This window comes from Acinonyx jubatus, chromosome B4 (assembly GCF_027475565.1).
Source record: "Acinonyx jubatus isolate Ajub_Pintada_27869175 chromosome B4, VMU_Ajub_asm_v1.0, whole genome shotgun sequence".
Classification (NCBI taxonomy): Eukaryota; Metazoa; Chordata; class Mammalia; order Carnivora; family Felidae; genus Acinonyx; species Acinonyx jubatus.
The window spans coordinates 81,888,529-81,904,242 of record NC_069387.1 but is presented as its reverse complement, the minus strand read 5'-3'; the positions used below and the strand labels follow the sequence as shown (position 1 = coordinate 81,904,242).

Sequence of the window (15,714 nt, the reverse complement as noted above, 5' to 3'; positions counted from 1 at the left end):
AGACCTAGGGCACCCGGCAGCCTCCCTGCCTTCCTCAGAAGCCTCTCTCCCAAGGAAGGGCCCCCAGACTCCCCACAATGGATACTACTCCCCCCCCCCCACCGAGTTTCCACCTGGCCCGCCGCCACCTACTGTGCAGTACCCAAACTATCATCCCCCGCCCCACCAGGCTGCTTCCACCGGCCCCCTGCTCACCACAGTCCTCCTCATCAGTCCCATCCCCGCAGTTGTCGGTGCCATCGCATTGGCGCCCGATCCACAAGCAGACGCGGTCGTTCTTGCAACGGAAGGGCCGGTTAGGAGGGCACACAAACCTGGCTGCAGGGGTGGGAGGGGAGAGAGCCAGAATCAGCCTTGGGGGCGGGCCTGCAGCGCCCGGGGAGCATGAGAGCCCCGCCCCCCGCCCTGGGCCCCGCCCCCCCAACCTCACCGCACTCCTCCGGGTTTTCGTCTGAATTGTCCCCGCAGTCGTCCTCGCCATCGCACTTCCACGCCAGCGGCTTGCACAGCGTGTTGTTGCACTGGAACTCGTCCAGGGGGCAGGTCCTCACTGGGCGCCGGGGGCGTGCAAAGAGCCAAAAATGAGCCCTGAGCCCCAGGCTGGCTGCTGGGGGGCAGGATCTTGCCCAGGCCCTTCCCACCACAGGAGGTGGCCCAGAGGGGTCACCAGGCAAGCAGTGGTACAACCAGAATGAACCCAGGTCTCCTACCTTTATACCTGCTGGGCAGCTGAGCAGAACTACCTCCTCTGGTATTTAGGGGAGAAGAGGCCTTTTTGGGGAAGTGTGTACAGAGAGGCCAAGAGTGCCCTCTTTCTCTAGTGGTTGTGGCAGGGCACTGGGGCCTACTGCAGTTCATGGCAGGCAGAAAGGAGGAGCACTGGGCTGGGAGTCAGGAGACCCAGGTTCCAGACTATCAAGGCAGAGCCAGGAAGTCTGTCCTCATTGTTGGGTGGGTCTCTGCTCTAAGCCCCAGGCTTCCCTTACCGAAGCTTCACAGTGTGGCCTCGGGCCACTGAGCCCAGCCAGGTTAGCCAGGGGCAGGCACTGTCTCGTTGCTCCCGGAAAGCAAAGTGAACAAGGACTCTGTTTGTCAGGGCAGCCGATTGCCCTGTAGGAACTTGTGGGGTGGAGTCTGGGTGGACACAGCCAACAGGTTTCTGCTGGATTTTGGTCCAATTGGCCCCTTGACTAAGTGCCGTTGTGGAGGGAACAACCTGTCCCAACGTGTACCCAGAGGCCCTGTGTGTTGTTCACTGCTATATCCCCAATGCCTAGAACGGTGCCTGACACATGGCAGGTGCTTAAGAAATATTTTTTGTATGAACAATGACTACAGAAGACAAAGAATGAGGTGAATGACTGGGCCACATGGTGGGGTGGGGGGTGGTGGCAGGGCCTCACCGCCAGTGCCACAGGCTTCCTCATCACTGCCGTCCATGCAGTCGGCATCTGCATCACAGCGCCAGCGCAGAGGGATGCAGTGACCACTCTTGCACTGGAACTGGTCCATGTCACAGCGGGGGGTGCAGTCTTTCTGCGGGCACAGGAGCAAGCATCCTGGTCAGATCGGGGCACCCCTGTAGCTCTGTCCTGATTCTTCTGAGGCCATCCCTCCCTCCTTCTCCTCTCCCTACACACCTCGTCTGAGCCATCTGCACAGTCATGGTCCCCATCGCATTTCCAGCGCCCAGCAATGCAGCGGCCATTGGCACAGGAGAACTCGCTCTCAGAGCAGGGCCGAGGGGCTGGAGAAGGACAGGGGAGAAACACGCCCCAGGAGGGTGGGCACAGGGACTCAGCCCTTGGAGTATCTCCAGCCCTTGGCAGAACAATACCACCCGTCCTTGTGTCCCTGAAAGCCACAGTTGACTGGCATAATGACTACACCAGCCAACTGGCTGCCCTCATGGGATCAGCTGGGTACAGAGGGGGCTCACACTTACCCCTCTGGGGCAGACACACGAGAGAGGGCATGGGTCCCTGGCTCTGCCCTCGGGACAGACTGTGTGCGGGGGGTCGAGGGGAAGAGGAGAGGGACAAGACCACTAAGACAAGCACCAGGGTTTAGGGAGAGGCCAGTAAAGGATGATGGGCTGAGGCACAGCACGGGGACGGACGGGTGGGCTCTGGGGCAGTGGCAGGGGGTGTGGTGGGAGCAGGGGCACATCAGAGACACCTACCTCTGCAACCCCAAGAGGACAGTGTGAAAATGGAGAGAAACATGAGATGAGGTGAAATGGCACAAACTCAAATACACGACATGGAGTGGGGTGGGGTGGGGTGAACAGGGAGGGGGCACCTGACCCCCAGCCCTGGGAGGCAGCCACCTGCACCGGCCAGCCTGGTGGGGACAGGGGTGCTGAGAAGGGAGGAGCCCCAGGTCTGTGGGGGTGGGGCGGGGCGGGGGGTGGGGGGACATACTGCAGCTCTCCTCGTCTGAGTTATCCCCACAGTCGTTGTCATAATCGCACTGCCAGCGCCCTGGCACGCAACGGTTGTTCTTGCAGCGGAACTGGTAGGGCTCACAGGTGCGCTCGTCTGGGGAGGCAAGATTGGGAGGCAAACATCGGGGCAGTCAGGGACAGAGCGGGGACAGGCCCGAGGGTTTCAGACAGGCATGGGCAGGATGGCCAGGAGTGGGAGAAAGATCAGCGGAGGGAGGCCAAGCAGTGTTCTGAGATTCGAGGAGGTTATGGGGCCTTGCGGCCCACGAGTGGGAGGAGCTGCTTGGGGGAGGGGATTAACGGAGCCCCCTCTGTTAGGCGGGCAGAGAAGATTCTGTGCGGGTATGTGCTGAGGAAGTGCCAGTGGAGGCAGGGACGGGGAATCAGGCAGGGGGTGGTGGGCACGGGAAGCCGAGTGCCAGGCAGCTTGAGCCCCAGTCAGCAGGTGGCCTGAGTCCTGTCCAGGCCGGATGCCTTCCCCTGAGAGCGGGGTCTGGGGAAGCTCACCACACTCCTCCTTGGGCTCGTCGGAGCCGTCCCCACAGTCATCCTCTCCATCACACTTCCAGCGAGCGGGGATACAGCGGCCGGAGTCCTTGCAGCGGAACTCATCCACTCCACAGGTCATCTGGGCTGCAAGGGGGCGGCTGGTGGTGAGGGGGAGGATCCTTGCAGGAGCGCGCCGGGAGGGCAAGGCAGTGGCCGCTGGTCGCCCGGGGTGGGGATGAGGTGGGAACAGCAGACGCAGTGGAGGGAAGGTGGGCTCTGGGGGCACCAGGCAACTCACTGCAGTTGGCAGGCTCATCGCTGCCATCCACGCAGTCGTTGTCCCGGTCACAGACCCAGACTCGGGGGATGCAGCGCTTGGTGATGGAGCACTGGAACTGGTTGGGGGCACAGGTCACTTCGGCTGCAGGGTAGGGGGAGAGAATGAGGACCTGCCCATTTTTCCCCCACCACAGTTTGGGATCACCGTCTTCTCCCTCTTCCAAGCCCTGGCCCTGGTCCCACCAGAAATTTCTTAGGAGAAAGGGACAGTTTATCTCCAATTTTGGTGCTTTTTGTTTTCTGAATCTGTACCTTTTCCCAGCAAACCAAGTCACACCCTGTATAATTTATGTCACCCATCTAATAACATTACTTGACAGCCACATGGCCCAGAGAAGCGGTGGGTAGACTTCAGTGTGCAGTGTGTTTCTGTGTCTGTTTCCCCGCAACCCCGCTCCCTGCCCACAGCCCCGGCCACTCACGGCAGTCCCTCTCGTCCTCCCCGTCTCCACAGTTGTCCTGCCCATTGCAACGGAAGATGCCGGGGATGCAACGGTTGGTGTTGGTGCACTTGAACTGACTGGGCAAGCAGACGTGGATATCTGTGGGAGGTAGGGAGGAGGGTGAGGTAACTAATGGGGGGTAGAGGATTCAGGAGCAGCGAGGGGGCACCTCATCCCCTCAGTGGGAGCATGCAGGTTCAGGGCCTAAAGCAGCAGGAGTCCAGCCTGGAGAGGAGGCTGCTGTGGGCTGAGCTTCCTTGTCCTTGGAGTTTAGTAGGAAACCTCCAAGTTCCGGGGAAGGAGAAAGGGGGAGGGAGGAGGGCAGACAGTGGCTGGGCAGTCCTTTACCGCAGTTGGCCTCGTCACTGTTGTCCTGGCAGTCGTTGTCCCCGTCACAGATGAAGGCAGGGTTCGTGCAGATGCCTGTTGAGCACTGGAACTGTCCTGGGCGGCACTTGAATTCGGCTGCCAGGAGGGGAGCCGCAGAGTCAGGAAGGCTGGGGCTGGGCATGGCCACTCAGAGCCTGGAGAGTCAGGCTGCCCCCGTTGCAGGACCCTCTTGCCACCCTTACTCTGGGCACTTACGACAGTCTGGGGGCTCGTCTGAGTGGTCCCCACAGTCGTCCTCTGTGTCACATTTCCACCAGAAGGGGATGCACTTGTCGTTCTTGCACACAAACTGGAGGGCAGGTGGGGGCAAGAGGGGTTGGTGGGGGTCTGGGGAAACTCAGGAGACTTTCTTTTGGGGGGCTGCGATGTTTCAAAGAAGCGGGAGGACCAGGGTAATTTGTGGAGGTGCTGAGCTGGATGGAAGGTTGGGGTATGATGAGTGCGGGAAGGCCAGGTGATGGGATATCTGTGTGGGGGCCAGGGTGGGGGGTGCTGGTAAGGGAAGGTCAGGGTTAGGGTGTGGGGGTGTTTGTGTGAGGTGACAGGTATAAAAATATTGCTGTGGGGAGACAAGAGGTAGGCAAGAAATGTGGGGGTGTTAGCGTGGGAAAACCAGATGCGTGAGGACATTAGAGCGGGTGTTGGGGTCCGAGGAGGAGTGGAGGTTGGGGGAACGAGGCATTGGTGAATGGGGGTCAAGGGGAAGAGCCTCACCTGACTTGCTGTGCAGTTGGACACACAGGTGCGCCCATCGCTGCCCAGGTAGAAGTTGGTAGGACAGGCACATTTGTGGCCCCCACCGGGGGACAGTAGGCACAGGTTGCTGCAGCCGCCATTGTTGACCTTGCACGGATGATTGGGCACTGCCAGAGAGAAAGTGGCTAACGGGCAGCCGACTGGACCCAGTATATGGGTCAGGGCCCCCTGAGCCACTGCCCTCTGGCAGAATGAGGGCGGCACTCACTGATGCCACATTTTCTGGTCTTCTGAAGGCTGCCTAGCCCACTCTATTCTGGGCAGAGGCAGGACAGATCCAAATCCTACTCCTTTAGGAAGGAGCTGAAGCCAGAGAAGGGAGATGACTCTTCTTGAGGTCCCAGGATCAGGCCAGCCCTGCAGCCTCATATGCTGCCTCACCTGTGCCCTCCCTCGGGTACGGCCCGCCTGCCTTTGGGGTCCTGCCTGGGCGGTCCACACCTGGACTGGCCTCAGGGGCTTGCTGCTACAAGACTCCTGGGATGGACCCAGGCTGGGCTGTAGCTCCTGAGAGCCTGTCGATAGCCTCCCTAATTTCCCAGTGTCTGGCAAGCACTGCTCAGGCAGTGCTAGAGAAGAACCAATCCTGCTGGGCCATATCCTTCCCCGGGGGCCCCCCATGCCAGGCTCACTCTTTGCTGGCTCCCACCCCTTGACTGCTCACCATCTGGCTGGCGCAGGGCGTGGAAGACATGCAAGTCCATGGGCCGGTGCAGGGTGCTGATGAGGAGTGTCTTGTTGGTGCCCGTGGTCTTGTGGGCTCGGTTGATGGACTTTGTCTCCCAGTCGGTCCAGTACACGTAGTCCTCAAACAGGGTCAGTGCGAAGATGTGTGGGATGTCCTGGCTCAGCACTGCAGACGGGGAGGGAACGGGCCCAGCAGCCGGTTAGCGCCTTCCCTACTGGACATCCTTAACCCTACAATAACCCTGTGAGGTGGGCGCCAGCCCCCGTTCCAGATGGTTAAGTGGCTTCCCAAGGTCGCACAGCTAAGTGGCAAAGCTGGAACTCAAACTCAGGCCTTTCTGACAGCAGGTTCCTGCTCTGTAATATTAGAGGATGCCCTGTGCCGAAGCATCCCAACCCCAGGCATCCTACTCCTGTCTTTCTCGGGGCCCCGAACTGTGCATGAGAAGTAACTTCTCTTTCTCCTTCAGATGGTGGCCTCATGCCTGGGCTTGTCCAGGGGGCGTACATCGGGGTGCTCTGGATCCCCATTCCCCTGGGGAGATCCCCATTCTCAGACCATGCTGTCTGACTTTTAACCTTATTCTTGCCCCAAAGGCCTGATCCTCTGTAGCTCCAGACCCCACCCCCGACCCCCAGAGCTGCTGTGCCCAGGCAGCCTCACTGGCACACTGACCGACGTGGCGATTAGAGCCATCCAGGCTGGCAAACTCGATGTAGTCCTCACGGGCATCAGCCCAGTAGATGCGCTCGGTGACATAGTCCAGTGTCAGGCCGTTGGGCCACGTGATCTTGGTGTCCACGATGACACTACGGCCAGACCCATCCATGCCTATCCGGCCGATCAGTGAGTGGTCACCCCAGTCTGTCCAGTACAGGTACCTGGCAGGTGGGTGGGCAGTGAGCCCCAAGAGATCCAGCAACTGGTCCCACCAAGAGCCTGCAGGGAGGCTGGGCCTGGATGCCTGAGCATACTGCTTGCTTCAGGGGCTCCCCCAACCCTCCTTGCCCTCGTACCCATTCTGCACATCCACCACCAGAGCTCTGGGCTCACGGAGGCCAGAGCTGACCAGCACCGTCCGGTAGGCCCCGTTGAGCTTTGACACTTCGATGGTGTCCCGACCTTTGTCGCACCAGTACAGGTTGCCACCCACCCAGTCCACAGCCAGCCCGTCAGGGTTGCTGAGGCCTGTCCGGTGCAGCACCTGTGGGCAGAGGCAGGGAAAGAAGAGCTCTGGATGACCAGGGGTACGACCCTCAGTCTCTCTGGGGGCCCAGCAACCCCCAAGTGTGAAGTACAGCTTCCTCCCCCAGCTTTCAGGGAGGACAATGGATGGAAAATGCCCAGGCCCAGGCCTAGTGTCAGCTGAGGCTATAGGAGAGGAAGGTGCAGAGGAGAGCTACTGCACCCCAAACCCCAAAGTGCCTAGGGGCGTGAATTTAAGAGAGGGCAGCCATAAGGGGGAAGCTACTGATAATGAGGGAAAAGCAGGAGGAATCTCCTAGACCTCACTCTCTGAGCTTGGAGGAGAGGAAGAAGCCAGGACAAGCAGAGTTAGGCAGTGACTTCGTGGGGAAGGAAGAGGAGGAAATAATTCAGTGGGATGCCATGGGTGAAGGGGAGATGGCCTTGAAACACAGCGAGCCCTCTGGGAAGGGACCCTGCGGCTGGATCTCTGGCCCCCGACGCCTAGTTTGTCTGCTGAGGAGTGGGCTGCCCCTGGCCTCACCTGCACATTGCTTCCGTTAAGGTGCATCCTTCGGATCATGCTGCCCTGGGTTGTCACGTCTGTCCAGTAAATCATCTGCTCTCGGTAGTCAAAGTCCAAGGCGACGGCATTGTTCAGGCCCTGGATGTGGGGGGTGGGGGATGACTACAGAGTCAGGACACCGGTGGCTGGAGGAGTGAGTAGGAGGTGACGAACATGGGCCCAAGTGGGGAGGATGAGGGAGCTGGGCGGGGAAGGGAAGATAGCTCCGGGCCTGGGGACAGGTGTGGGGGTGAGGAGGGCCAGCTCTGGCACCTGCTTCAACAGCGTGTAGTTGGAGCCGTCCAGGTTGAGCTTGCGCAGGTAGTACCGGTTGGCAAAGATCAGGAATGGCTCCTCATCTGGAGACAGAGCATCCTGGTTCAGCTGCCAGCTGGGGCATGTTCTGGCACCCCCGGTCCCCAGCTGCCTGAGCCATCTGACCCCCTCCACGTGCCCGTCTCACCAGTCACCGCTTTGCAGCTGTGGGGGTCGCCGCCTCGGGGGGCGTAGCCCTCTACACACAGACACTTGTAGCTGCCGTGCGTGTTGATGCAGCGCTGGCTACAGGGGAAGGTCGAGCTGCACTCATCCACATCGGCACACGTCCGGCCGTCATCCTTCAGGCGGAAGCCGGGGCGGCAGCGGCACTGCAGGCACAGGGAGCCTTGGGCTGGGGAAGGGGCTGTGGTCGGAGCCTCCCACCCTGGAGCCTGGAGGTCTGGTTCCCTCCACCCCTGGGGGCTGGCTGGCTCCGCTGGGGAAGCCCAGCCTTGAGGGGCGGGAGGCAGGCAGCAAACAGACACTGAGCCATCTGGCTCTCACTTCAGCTAAACCACTGCAGTGACCGATGACCACCCGGTTTCTGTCCCCAGAGGTCGATGCTCAGGCCTCATCTTATGTGACCTGTGAGCATTATCTGACAGAGCTGGTGGTGCGCCTCCTCCAAGGTTTTCCTCACACGGCTCTTCTCCCACGCCAGCAGCTGCCCCTTCTCAGGCTCCTCTGCCAGTCCCCCATCACCTCCCTGCCACTGGTGTGGCTGAGCACAGGCCATCTACACGCGCTCCATTGAGGAGCCTATCCAGACTCATAACTCCCAGATTCTGGGCTCCTGTCTGGCCTCTCCCTTGACCTGCACACCTGGACTTCGGCGCCTGCCTGACATCTGCACACCCCTCCTTCTCCTGTAGCCCTTGCTGGCCCTACTTTCCAAGGGGATGCAGAACCCAACCAAGTAAAGGTTTTGATTTTGTTCCTCTGCTGTGTCCCCAAGTGCCCAGAGCACTGCCTGGCAGAGTAGGTGCTGAATGAGCCCTTGTTGAATGAACGAACAAATGAACGGACAAGGGGTGGAGAAAGGAGCTCCCGCCAGCCTTGGGCGAGTGGAGGCTCCCACTCCGGGGTGGGGCACACCTTGAAGCCAATCTTGAGGTCCTCGCAGTCCTGGCTGCAGCCACTGAGCTTGCGGCTGAGACACTCGTTGACATGGCAGCCACGCTCATCCGAGCCGTCACCACAGTCATCCTGGCCGTTGCAAAGCAGCGCCTCGGCCACACAGCGCCCGCTGCTGCACAGGAACTGCGAGGAGGCGTTGCACTTGTGCTCTGCAGGGGGTGGGGGGGCAGGTCAGGGGGCCATTGGGCCAGGGATGGAGGGTGGGGAGGGGGCTGTGCGTCGGGCCCACCTGGGCTGGTGCAGTGCGGGTTCTTGGGGGCCTCGTCGCTCTGGTCGTGGCAGTCATTTTCCCCATCGCACTCCCACTGGCGGGAGCTCAGACAGCGCCCATTGGCACAGCGGAACTCGTTGGGGCCGCACGTTGGGTACTCTGGGGGAGGAGGGGCCGGGTGAGTTTGGGAGCTTGGGCGTAGGGAGGGCAGGGCGCACCCCTGGTGCCACCCCCAGGGAGGCCCCAGGCTCACCACACTCAGGGGACTCGTCGGAGCCATCGGCACAGTCACGGTCATGGTCACACACGAAATGCTTAGGGATGCACTGGCGATTTTGGCACATGAACTCGCGGTCATCACAGGTGCTGTTGTACACTACGGACAGAGACAGACATGGCCCCTCAGCTCCCCCCGGCTAGCTGATGACTGTCACACGGGACCTTGGTGGGGTCTGAGTGGCAGAGTGGACAGAGAGCACTGGATGGAGGGTCCAGACACCCATGTGGGTTGTAGACAGGGCTCTGCCACTGACTGCCCGAGGGACCCCTGCTGAAGCACTTCCTCTCCTTGATTTCAGTTTTCCCTACTGCAAAGAGAGACTGTGGCTGCTTGCTGCCCGCCCCACTCCTCATGGCCCCTGCCACTCACAGCAGCCGGCCGCGATGCTCTCGTCGGCACCGTCAGCACAGTCCTTGTCACCATCACAAAGCCAGCGCTCGGGGACACACACATGGGTGCCCGGGCAGGAGAAGGAGGAGGGGCCGCACGTCTTGCCTTCTGTGGGGGGAACAGGGAGCCGCTGGGAGCAGGCACAGCGGGCCGGGCAGCGGGGGTGACATTCCCACCACTGTGCCGTCCATCCCTCCCGTAGTAGGGCATGTGCATGTGCGGGTGGCATGGGGGGGCTCTGTCCCTCCCGGGAGCACCTCCCCGACCCGATCCCAGCCACCTCTCACCACAGTGAGCCGCCTCATCTGAGCCATCTCCGCAGTCATCACTGCCATCACATAGCCACTGCTTGGAGATGCACCGATGGTTCTGGCACTCAAACTGGGCCTCCGAGCAGAACTTGTCTGGGGCAGTTGGAAGCCAAAGTGAGATGGGAGGAGGGGATGGCACAGCATTGAGCTGGGCAGGCAGGTGTAGGGTGCATGCCAAGGCATCCCTCTGTGGGGTCAGCATGAGCTAGAGAGATGCCCCCTCCCCCCTGGGGGTGGGACCTGGGGTTAAGGCCCTGGGTGCCCTTCTCCTAGGAGGACATTTCCTGGGAGGGAACTAAAAGGTGAGGTGTGGACAGTGACTCAGTAACTCTGGTGAAGCCCCTGCCCGCCATGGGTTCTCTGGGCTCCCAGCTCGGGTGGGTGGGCCCTGTGGTCACTTACTGCAGTGGGTCTCATCCTCGCCGTGCTCACAGTCGTCTTCCTTGTCACACGTCCAGCTCATGGGGATGCAGCGCCCACTGGGGCAGGCAAAGTAATTCAAGGGGCATCTGGGTCGCTTCACTCCTAGGGGGAGAGGGAAGCATGAGGGCACTGCCACCCTGGGGGGGCCGCCGCCCGCCGTGCATCTGACCCAAGGCTGGTGTAGACCTGGGCAGTCGCGCTCGTCGCTGTAGTCCCCACAGTCATTGGCACCGTCACACACCCAGCTGGGTGCATAGCAGAGGGAGGTCCGCTCACAGGGCTGGAAGCGCACTCCTTTCACCCCCAGGCGGAAGTAGCTGCTACAGTCAGTGGCGCCTGGTGGGGGCAGGGATGAGGGGTGAACCGAGGTTCCCTCCACACTCCCTCCCGGGGCAGCTGCTGGCCTGACAGTGGCCTTGGTGTTTTAGAAAGTCGTACGGTGTCCTTCGGGGGAGGGGGTGCTGTCCACCCCTTCCACTCACCCCAGGGAGCCCAGGCCTGGGGCAGGGGCCACACAGGCTGTGAGGGTGACAGAGGCCGCCACGTGGGCCAAAGGAATGGCAGGGAGGAGCCCCAGGCAGGAGGCAAGGGAGCGAGACGGGAGAGAGACTACGAGGCACCCAGGCAGGGGTGTCACTCACTGCAGTTCATCTCATCGGAGGCGTCCTCACAGTCCACAAACTGGTTGCAGCGGCTGGAATTCCCAATGCAGGTGCCGTCCCGGCAGCGGAATTCTCCCACTCCGCAGGCCGTCTCTAGAACAGCACCCACCCCCAGACCATCAGGCCGCAGTTTTCCACGTTGGGGGCAAGAGACCCCAGGCCAGAGCTCCTGGCCCAAAGCACCTGCCCAGGCCCACCGTGGAGCACACTGAAGCAGACCCCGTGGGGCCTGGGAACCAAAGCTCAGCAAGGGCAGGGCATGGCAGAGGTGGGGGTCTGAGGGCCAGGTCCCGGGTCCCACTCACTGTTGCAGGGAATCTCATCCGAGCCGTCCCCACAGTCGTCCGCCCCGTTGCACCACAGCATGTTGGACACGCAGCGCCCGTTGTTACACTGTCGGAAAGTCTTCTTGCAGCGGCGTGAGTCTGCGGACAGACGGGGAGCGGGCCAGCAGTCAGAGGCAGCGACAGGGGAGGCGCTGCCTCTGATGAGACGTCATGCATTTGTTCCCTTGACAAACTGCTCAGGGGCTGGCACAGGGCTAGCGGCGGTTCTGCCCTTCAGGACAGCTGTGGAGTGGGTCACGGAGCTTTGCTCCCCTCACTCCCACACCCTGCCCCGCTGGGGGCTGAGGCGGTCGGCTCTGGAGGCCAGGGGTAAGGGAGGAGGGTTGGGCACAGAGGCTGGAGGAGGCGCCTTACTACAGTAGGATGGCTTCTCGTCAGACTTGTCCTTGCAGTGGGAGACACCGTCACAGGTCAGGCTGAAGTTGATGCACTCGCCGTTGGCACACTCGAACTCATCTTGTGCTCGGCAAGAGGAGTTCACAGCTGTGGGGGCGATGTGGAGGGAGCTTCGTAAGCCAGGGTCCTGCGGCCTCGAATGTCTCTACCCCCTGTCCCCCAGAACTGAGGTCATCCTCAGTTTCTCCTAGATAAAAGTTTTCACGAGGGTGGGCTACTGGAGTCTAGGAGGAGATGGTCCCCAGTGTGTGCCCAGGGTCCCCCCACCAGTGTCTGTCCTCCGTCATTCCCTCTCTCACCCCGGCAGGTGAGGTCCTCTTGGAGGATGCGGCCCCCTCGGCAGGAGCAGTTGACATGGCCTTGGTGAGTGAGCAGACATAGGTCTTGGCAGCCCCCGTTGTTGACGCGGCAAGGGGAGAGCTCACCTGAAACAAGGACAGAGGACAGCGGGCTAAGAGTGTCCCCAGCTGTGCACACACAAAATGCCCACACCCATTCACATAGCTTCACTGAGCTTCCTAGCCCTGGCCCTGGCACAATGGCACATGGCTGGGGGAGCAGAAAAGGTGCTAAGGCAGGGCCAGTGGGAGTATTGGGGCTGGGGCTGAGGTTGAGGGTGTGTGTGCTCTTGGGGCGGGGGGTGACGTGGGCTTCGCCATGTGCTTTGAGGAGAGTCAAGTCGAAGGAGCCTAGTGGTGGGGCCTTGGAGTGTGTGTGAGAGGCATGGAAAAGCCGTGGATCTGTATGGGGCCCCTCGGCCAGGCAGGCCCAATGTGGGAGTGTCTCTGTGCACACGCACGTGCACACATAGTGTGGGGTAGGCAGAGCCTGGGGCGCATGTGTCTGATCAGGCTCTGGGAGCGCGTGTGGTTCTTGGGGGGAAGAATGGCTAGGGCATGTGCTGGGATGTCAAAGATTCAGGTGAGACCAGCTGTGGTGTGCTACGAGGGTGCATACGTGTGCACGCACGCACAGACGTCTTGAGGGAGCTGGAATAGAGGAGTGTTGGTGTTTTGGGTTTCTTGGGGGTGAAAGCGTGTACACTTGTGTGTCTGCACGTGGAGGCTGTGGGAGAACAGGACCAGGGTGTAGTGTGTGTGTGTGTGTGTGTGTGTGTGTGCTGGCACCAGGGGCAAGAGAGCAAGGCTGGTGGTAGTGGCCCCACTCACAGCTGTTGGTGTCATTGGCCACGGCGATGATGCCCATGGGCTGCTGGGGGATGTCCACGCGCAGCAGCTTCATGTCACTGCCCACGTACTTGTTGGCCCGCTGCACAGCCCGCCGCACCCAGTCGGTCCAGAAAATGTGCTCCCCGTACACAGCCAACCCGAAGGGGTGGACTGGCTCGGACTTCAGGATCACCTGTGGCGACAGCACTAAGCCCGTCACAGGTAGGCTCAGGCCTCTTGCCCCAAATCCAACCCCCTGCAGCTGGCCCCAGGGGTGGGGGTGCCTGGCCTTGGCCGAGATCCCTGGACACAGCTGCAGAATGGGAAGACCTGCAGGGGAATCTTGCCATGTCCTCATTTAATTGATGAGGAAGCCACGCCTGGGCAGGATGAGGGCTGCGCAAGGCCACACAGCTAAGCGGCAATGTCAGTGCCTCATTCTCCTCCCAAATCTTCCCACCATGTGGCTTTCCTTTCTGTTGCTCCGTGCCCAGGCAATCTCCATTTTGGCTAGCCAGCCGTCCCCTGACCCCTGATCCTAGCCTGCCCAGTGCCACCCATTCCATCTGCCTCACAGACTCACATAGCGGTGGGAGCCGTCATACTCGCAGCGCTCGATCTTGTCTAGGGTGGCGTCGGAGAAGTAGAGCTTCTCGGCACGGTGGTCGATGGCCAGGCCATTGGGGGTGCGGATGTCCTTCTCGATGAGAGTCAGGACATTGGCCCCCGACAGGGCCGCCCGCATGATGCTGGGGTGCTGCTCGTTCCAGTTGGTCCAGAACATCAGGCTGGGGGAAGACAGGGCCACGGGGATCAGGACTCAAAGCTAGGGAGTCTGCCATGGAGGGCCCAGGCCGGGGCAAGGAGTCGACCAGAACCTGAGGGTCAGCCAGGGTGGGAACAAGATCCCAGCACAGCAGGCCACCTCACAGCCACCCAGGCCAACACAGCCCCGGTGCCCAGGAAGGGCCCAGCTGCTGCATAGTCGGTGCGTGTGTATGTGTGCACACGTACTTCTCAGTGTCTGTGAAACGGCCATCTGTGTTTACTGAGAGACAGTGTAGCCAAGTAAGTCAGGCTCTGGGTTCCCATTCTGGCTCCACAACGTACAAGTTAGGAACCTTAGCAAGTGACTTAACTTCTCTGTGCCTCAGTTTCATCCTCCATGAGGTGGGGATAATACTGTTACCTGCCTCATAGAGTGGTTTAAGGGTTAAAAGAGTTAATATTCATCTAGTGACAGCTGGTAGATGCCACATGAGTATTTCATATTATAGTAAAACCTTGGTTTGCGAACGTATTTCGTTCCAGAAACATGCTCGTAATCCAAAGCACCCGTATATCAAAGTGAATTTCAAGAACGCTTGGCTCAGTTCTGATCATGTGACATTCATCCCAGCTCTGCTCCTTCCAAGCTCTGACCTTGAACCAGCCTCTCGTTTCTACACCTTGGCCTCCTCTCAGTAAAGGAGGTGGTAAGATCGGGCCTTGCCTGTGCTCCTTTTGGGGGTGGTGAGGCTCCAGAGATGGGTGCGGATGACTTCAGGGCTGGTCAGGCACTACACTAGGTGTGACAGTGTGGTTTTCAGACCACCTGCATTGGATCTTGATTCCTGGGTCCTCTGTCCCAGATATTCTGGGGCCAGGGAACCAGCACTTTCCAGCACTCCCCAGGCAAGCTTCATACACCCTGGAGTTTGAGAATCATCTAGCTACATCTGTTCTCTGGCTGTCTCATAGGACCTACCCCTGCCTCCCACCCCACCGCATGCTTCCATGCCCTCTGCCCTCTGCTGCTCTGGACACAGAGCTGTCTTCTGGCTGGTGGACCTGTCTCCTCAAACCTCTCCAGGTCTCTTCTTAACACCCCCTCCACAGCCTCTCCAGCACATTTGAGCTATGGCCTCCTGCCACTATGCTTCCACTTAGGGAGGTGCTGGCTATCCCCAAGCCACTGGGAGCTCTTGAGGATAAGTCTCTGATTTTAAAGGCGCCCATCCTGGGGGAAGGGGTGGGGTTCTGGATGGCTCTTGGAATCAGAATGGGAGTTTGGATGGTGGCATGACGCCATCAAGGATGGTGGCATCTGTCTCTGGCTTCCATAGGAGAAATGGGTATGCCAGGGACAGCTGCTAGAGTCATCCTCCCTGCTTTGTTGGTGCCCAACCAGGGACTTCGATGTCCTCAGGTAGAGCCCAGTTCACTCTGCAGTGGGAAGTGGCTTTCCTTCTACCATGACAAACTGTTATATGTGGAAGAATGACATGTCCTACAACTGAGGATTTCAGGTTTGGTAAAACCACTCCCAGGAAGTGGCTGGCAGGGAAGGGCAGGGAGAAGGGGCTGTCCTGAGGGGCAGGCTGTCAGCAGCCAGAACTGGGAGCAACCTGGGAACTGGGGCCAGCTGTAGGGGAGGCTCAGCAGGAGGTCCCTGCCCCTTTAATCACACTGGCCCCCCCAATTCCTCCAAGGCACTCGCTCCTTCTGGCCAGGACAGGGCCTCTCCCAGACAGTTCAGCTCTTTCTCCTGCACCCTGCCCTGGATTTACTTCACCCCTGTCATCCTCCAGACCTCAGCTCAGCTGGGTGTCCTCGAGGACACGTTCCTTGATATCCGGCCCAGGTCAGGTCCTTCTTACACACTCCTAAAGCTCCCTACAGCCTCATGGCTAGCATCAAATATGCCTGGGGCAGAGCCAATGTCCATCTCACCCTCCCCTTGATCCTCAGCACATCATTGGTTCCCAAAAGCCATTTGCTGAGCCTAGG

At 60.3% G+C, this 15,714-nt stretch overlaps 1 protein-coding gene across 2 annotated transcripts in view; it reads right to left on the bottom strand.

Annotated features, from left to right (window-relative positions):
• LRP1 (LDL receptor related protein 1) overlaps positions 1-15,714 on the bottom strand; it is an 81,725-nt gene that overhangs the window by 7,881 nt on the left and 58,130 nt on the right. For both annotated transcript variants that reach the window (XM_053226387.1, XM_027071436.2), the window contains 30 exons: positions 13,529-13,733; positions 12,946-13,138; positions 12,076-12,201; positions 11,735-11,863; positions 11,339-11,458; positions 11,013-11,126; positions 10,558-10,707; positions 10,351-10,473; positions 9,925-10,041; positions 9,617-9,745; positions 9,221-9,343; positions 8,986-9,126; positions 8,715-8,905; positions 7,765-7,948; positions 7,575-7,660; positions 7,281-7,400; positions 6,568-6,755; positions 6,227-6,432; positions 5,528-5,716; positions 4,822-4,970; positions 4,303-4,396; positions 4,066-4,182; positions 3,697-3,816; positions 3,234-3,356; positions 2,954-3,079; positions 2,424-2,540; positions 1,641-1,747; positions 1,404-1,536; positions 431-550; positions 196-318 (listed from right to left, as the gene is read on the bottom strand). In XM_053226387.1, coding sequence (XP_053082362.1) covers positions 196-318; positions 431-550; positions 1,404-1,536; positions 1,641-1,747; positions 2,424-2,540; positions 2,954-3,079; positions 3,234-3,356; positions 3,697-3,816; positions 4,066-4,182; positions 4,303-4,396; positions 4,822-4,970; positions 5,528-5,716; positions 6,227-6,432; positions 6,568-6,755; positions 7,281-7,400; positions 7,575-7,660; positions 7,765-7,948; positions 8,715-8,905; positions 8,986-9,126; positions 9,221-9,343; positions 9,617-9,745; positions 9,925-10,041; positions 10,351-10,473; positions 10,558-10,707; positions 11,013-11,126; positions 11,339-11,458; positions 11,735-11,863; positions 12,076-12,201; positions 12,946-13,138; positions 13,529-13,733 — 4,163 coding nt within the window. The remainder of the gene's footprint in view (positions 1-195; positions 319-430; positions 551-1,403; positions 1,537-1,640; positions 1,748-2,423; positions 2,541-2,953; positions 3,080-3,233; positions 3,357-3,696; positions 3,817-4,065; positions 4,183-4,302; positions 4,397-4,821; positions 4,971-5,527; positions 5,717-6,226; positions 6,433-6,567; positions 6,756-7,280; positions 7,401-7,574; positions 7,661-7,764; positions 7,949-8,714; positions 8,906-8,985; positions 9,127-9,220; positions 9,344-9,616; positions 9,746-9,924; positions 10,042-10,350; positions 10,474-10,557; positions 10,708-11,012; positions 11,127-11,338; positions 11,459-11,734; positions 11,864-12,075; positions 12,202-12,945; positions 13,139-13,528; positions 13,734-15,714) is intronic.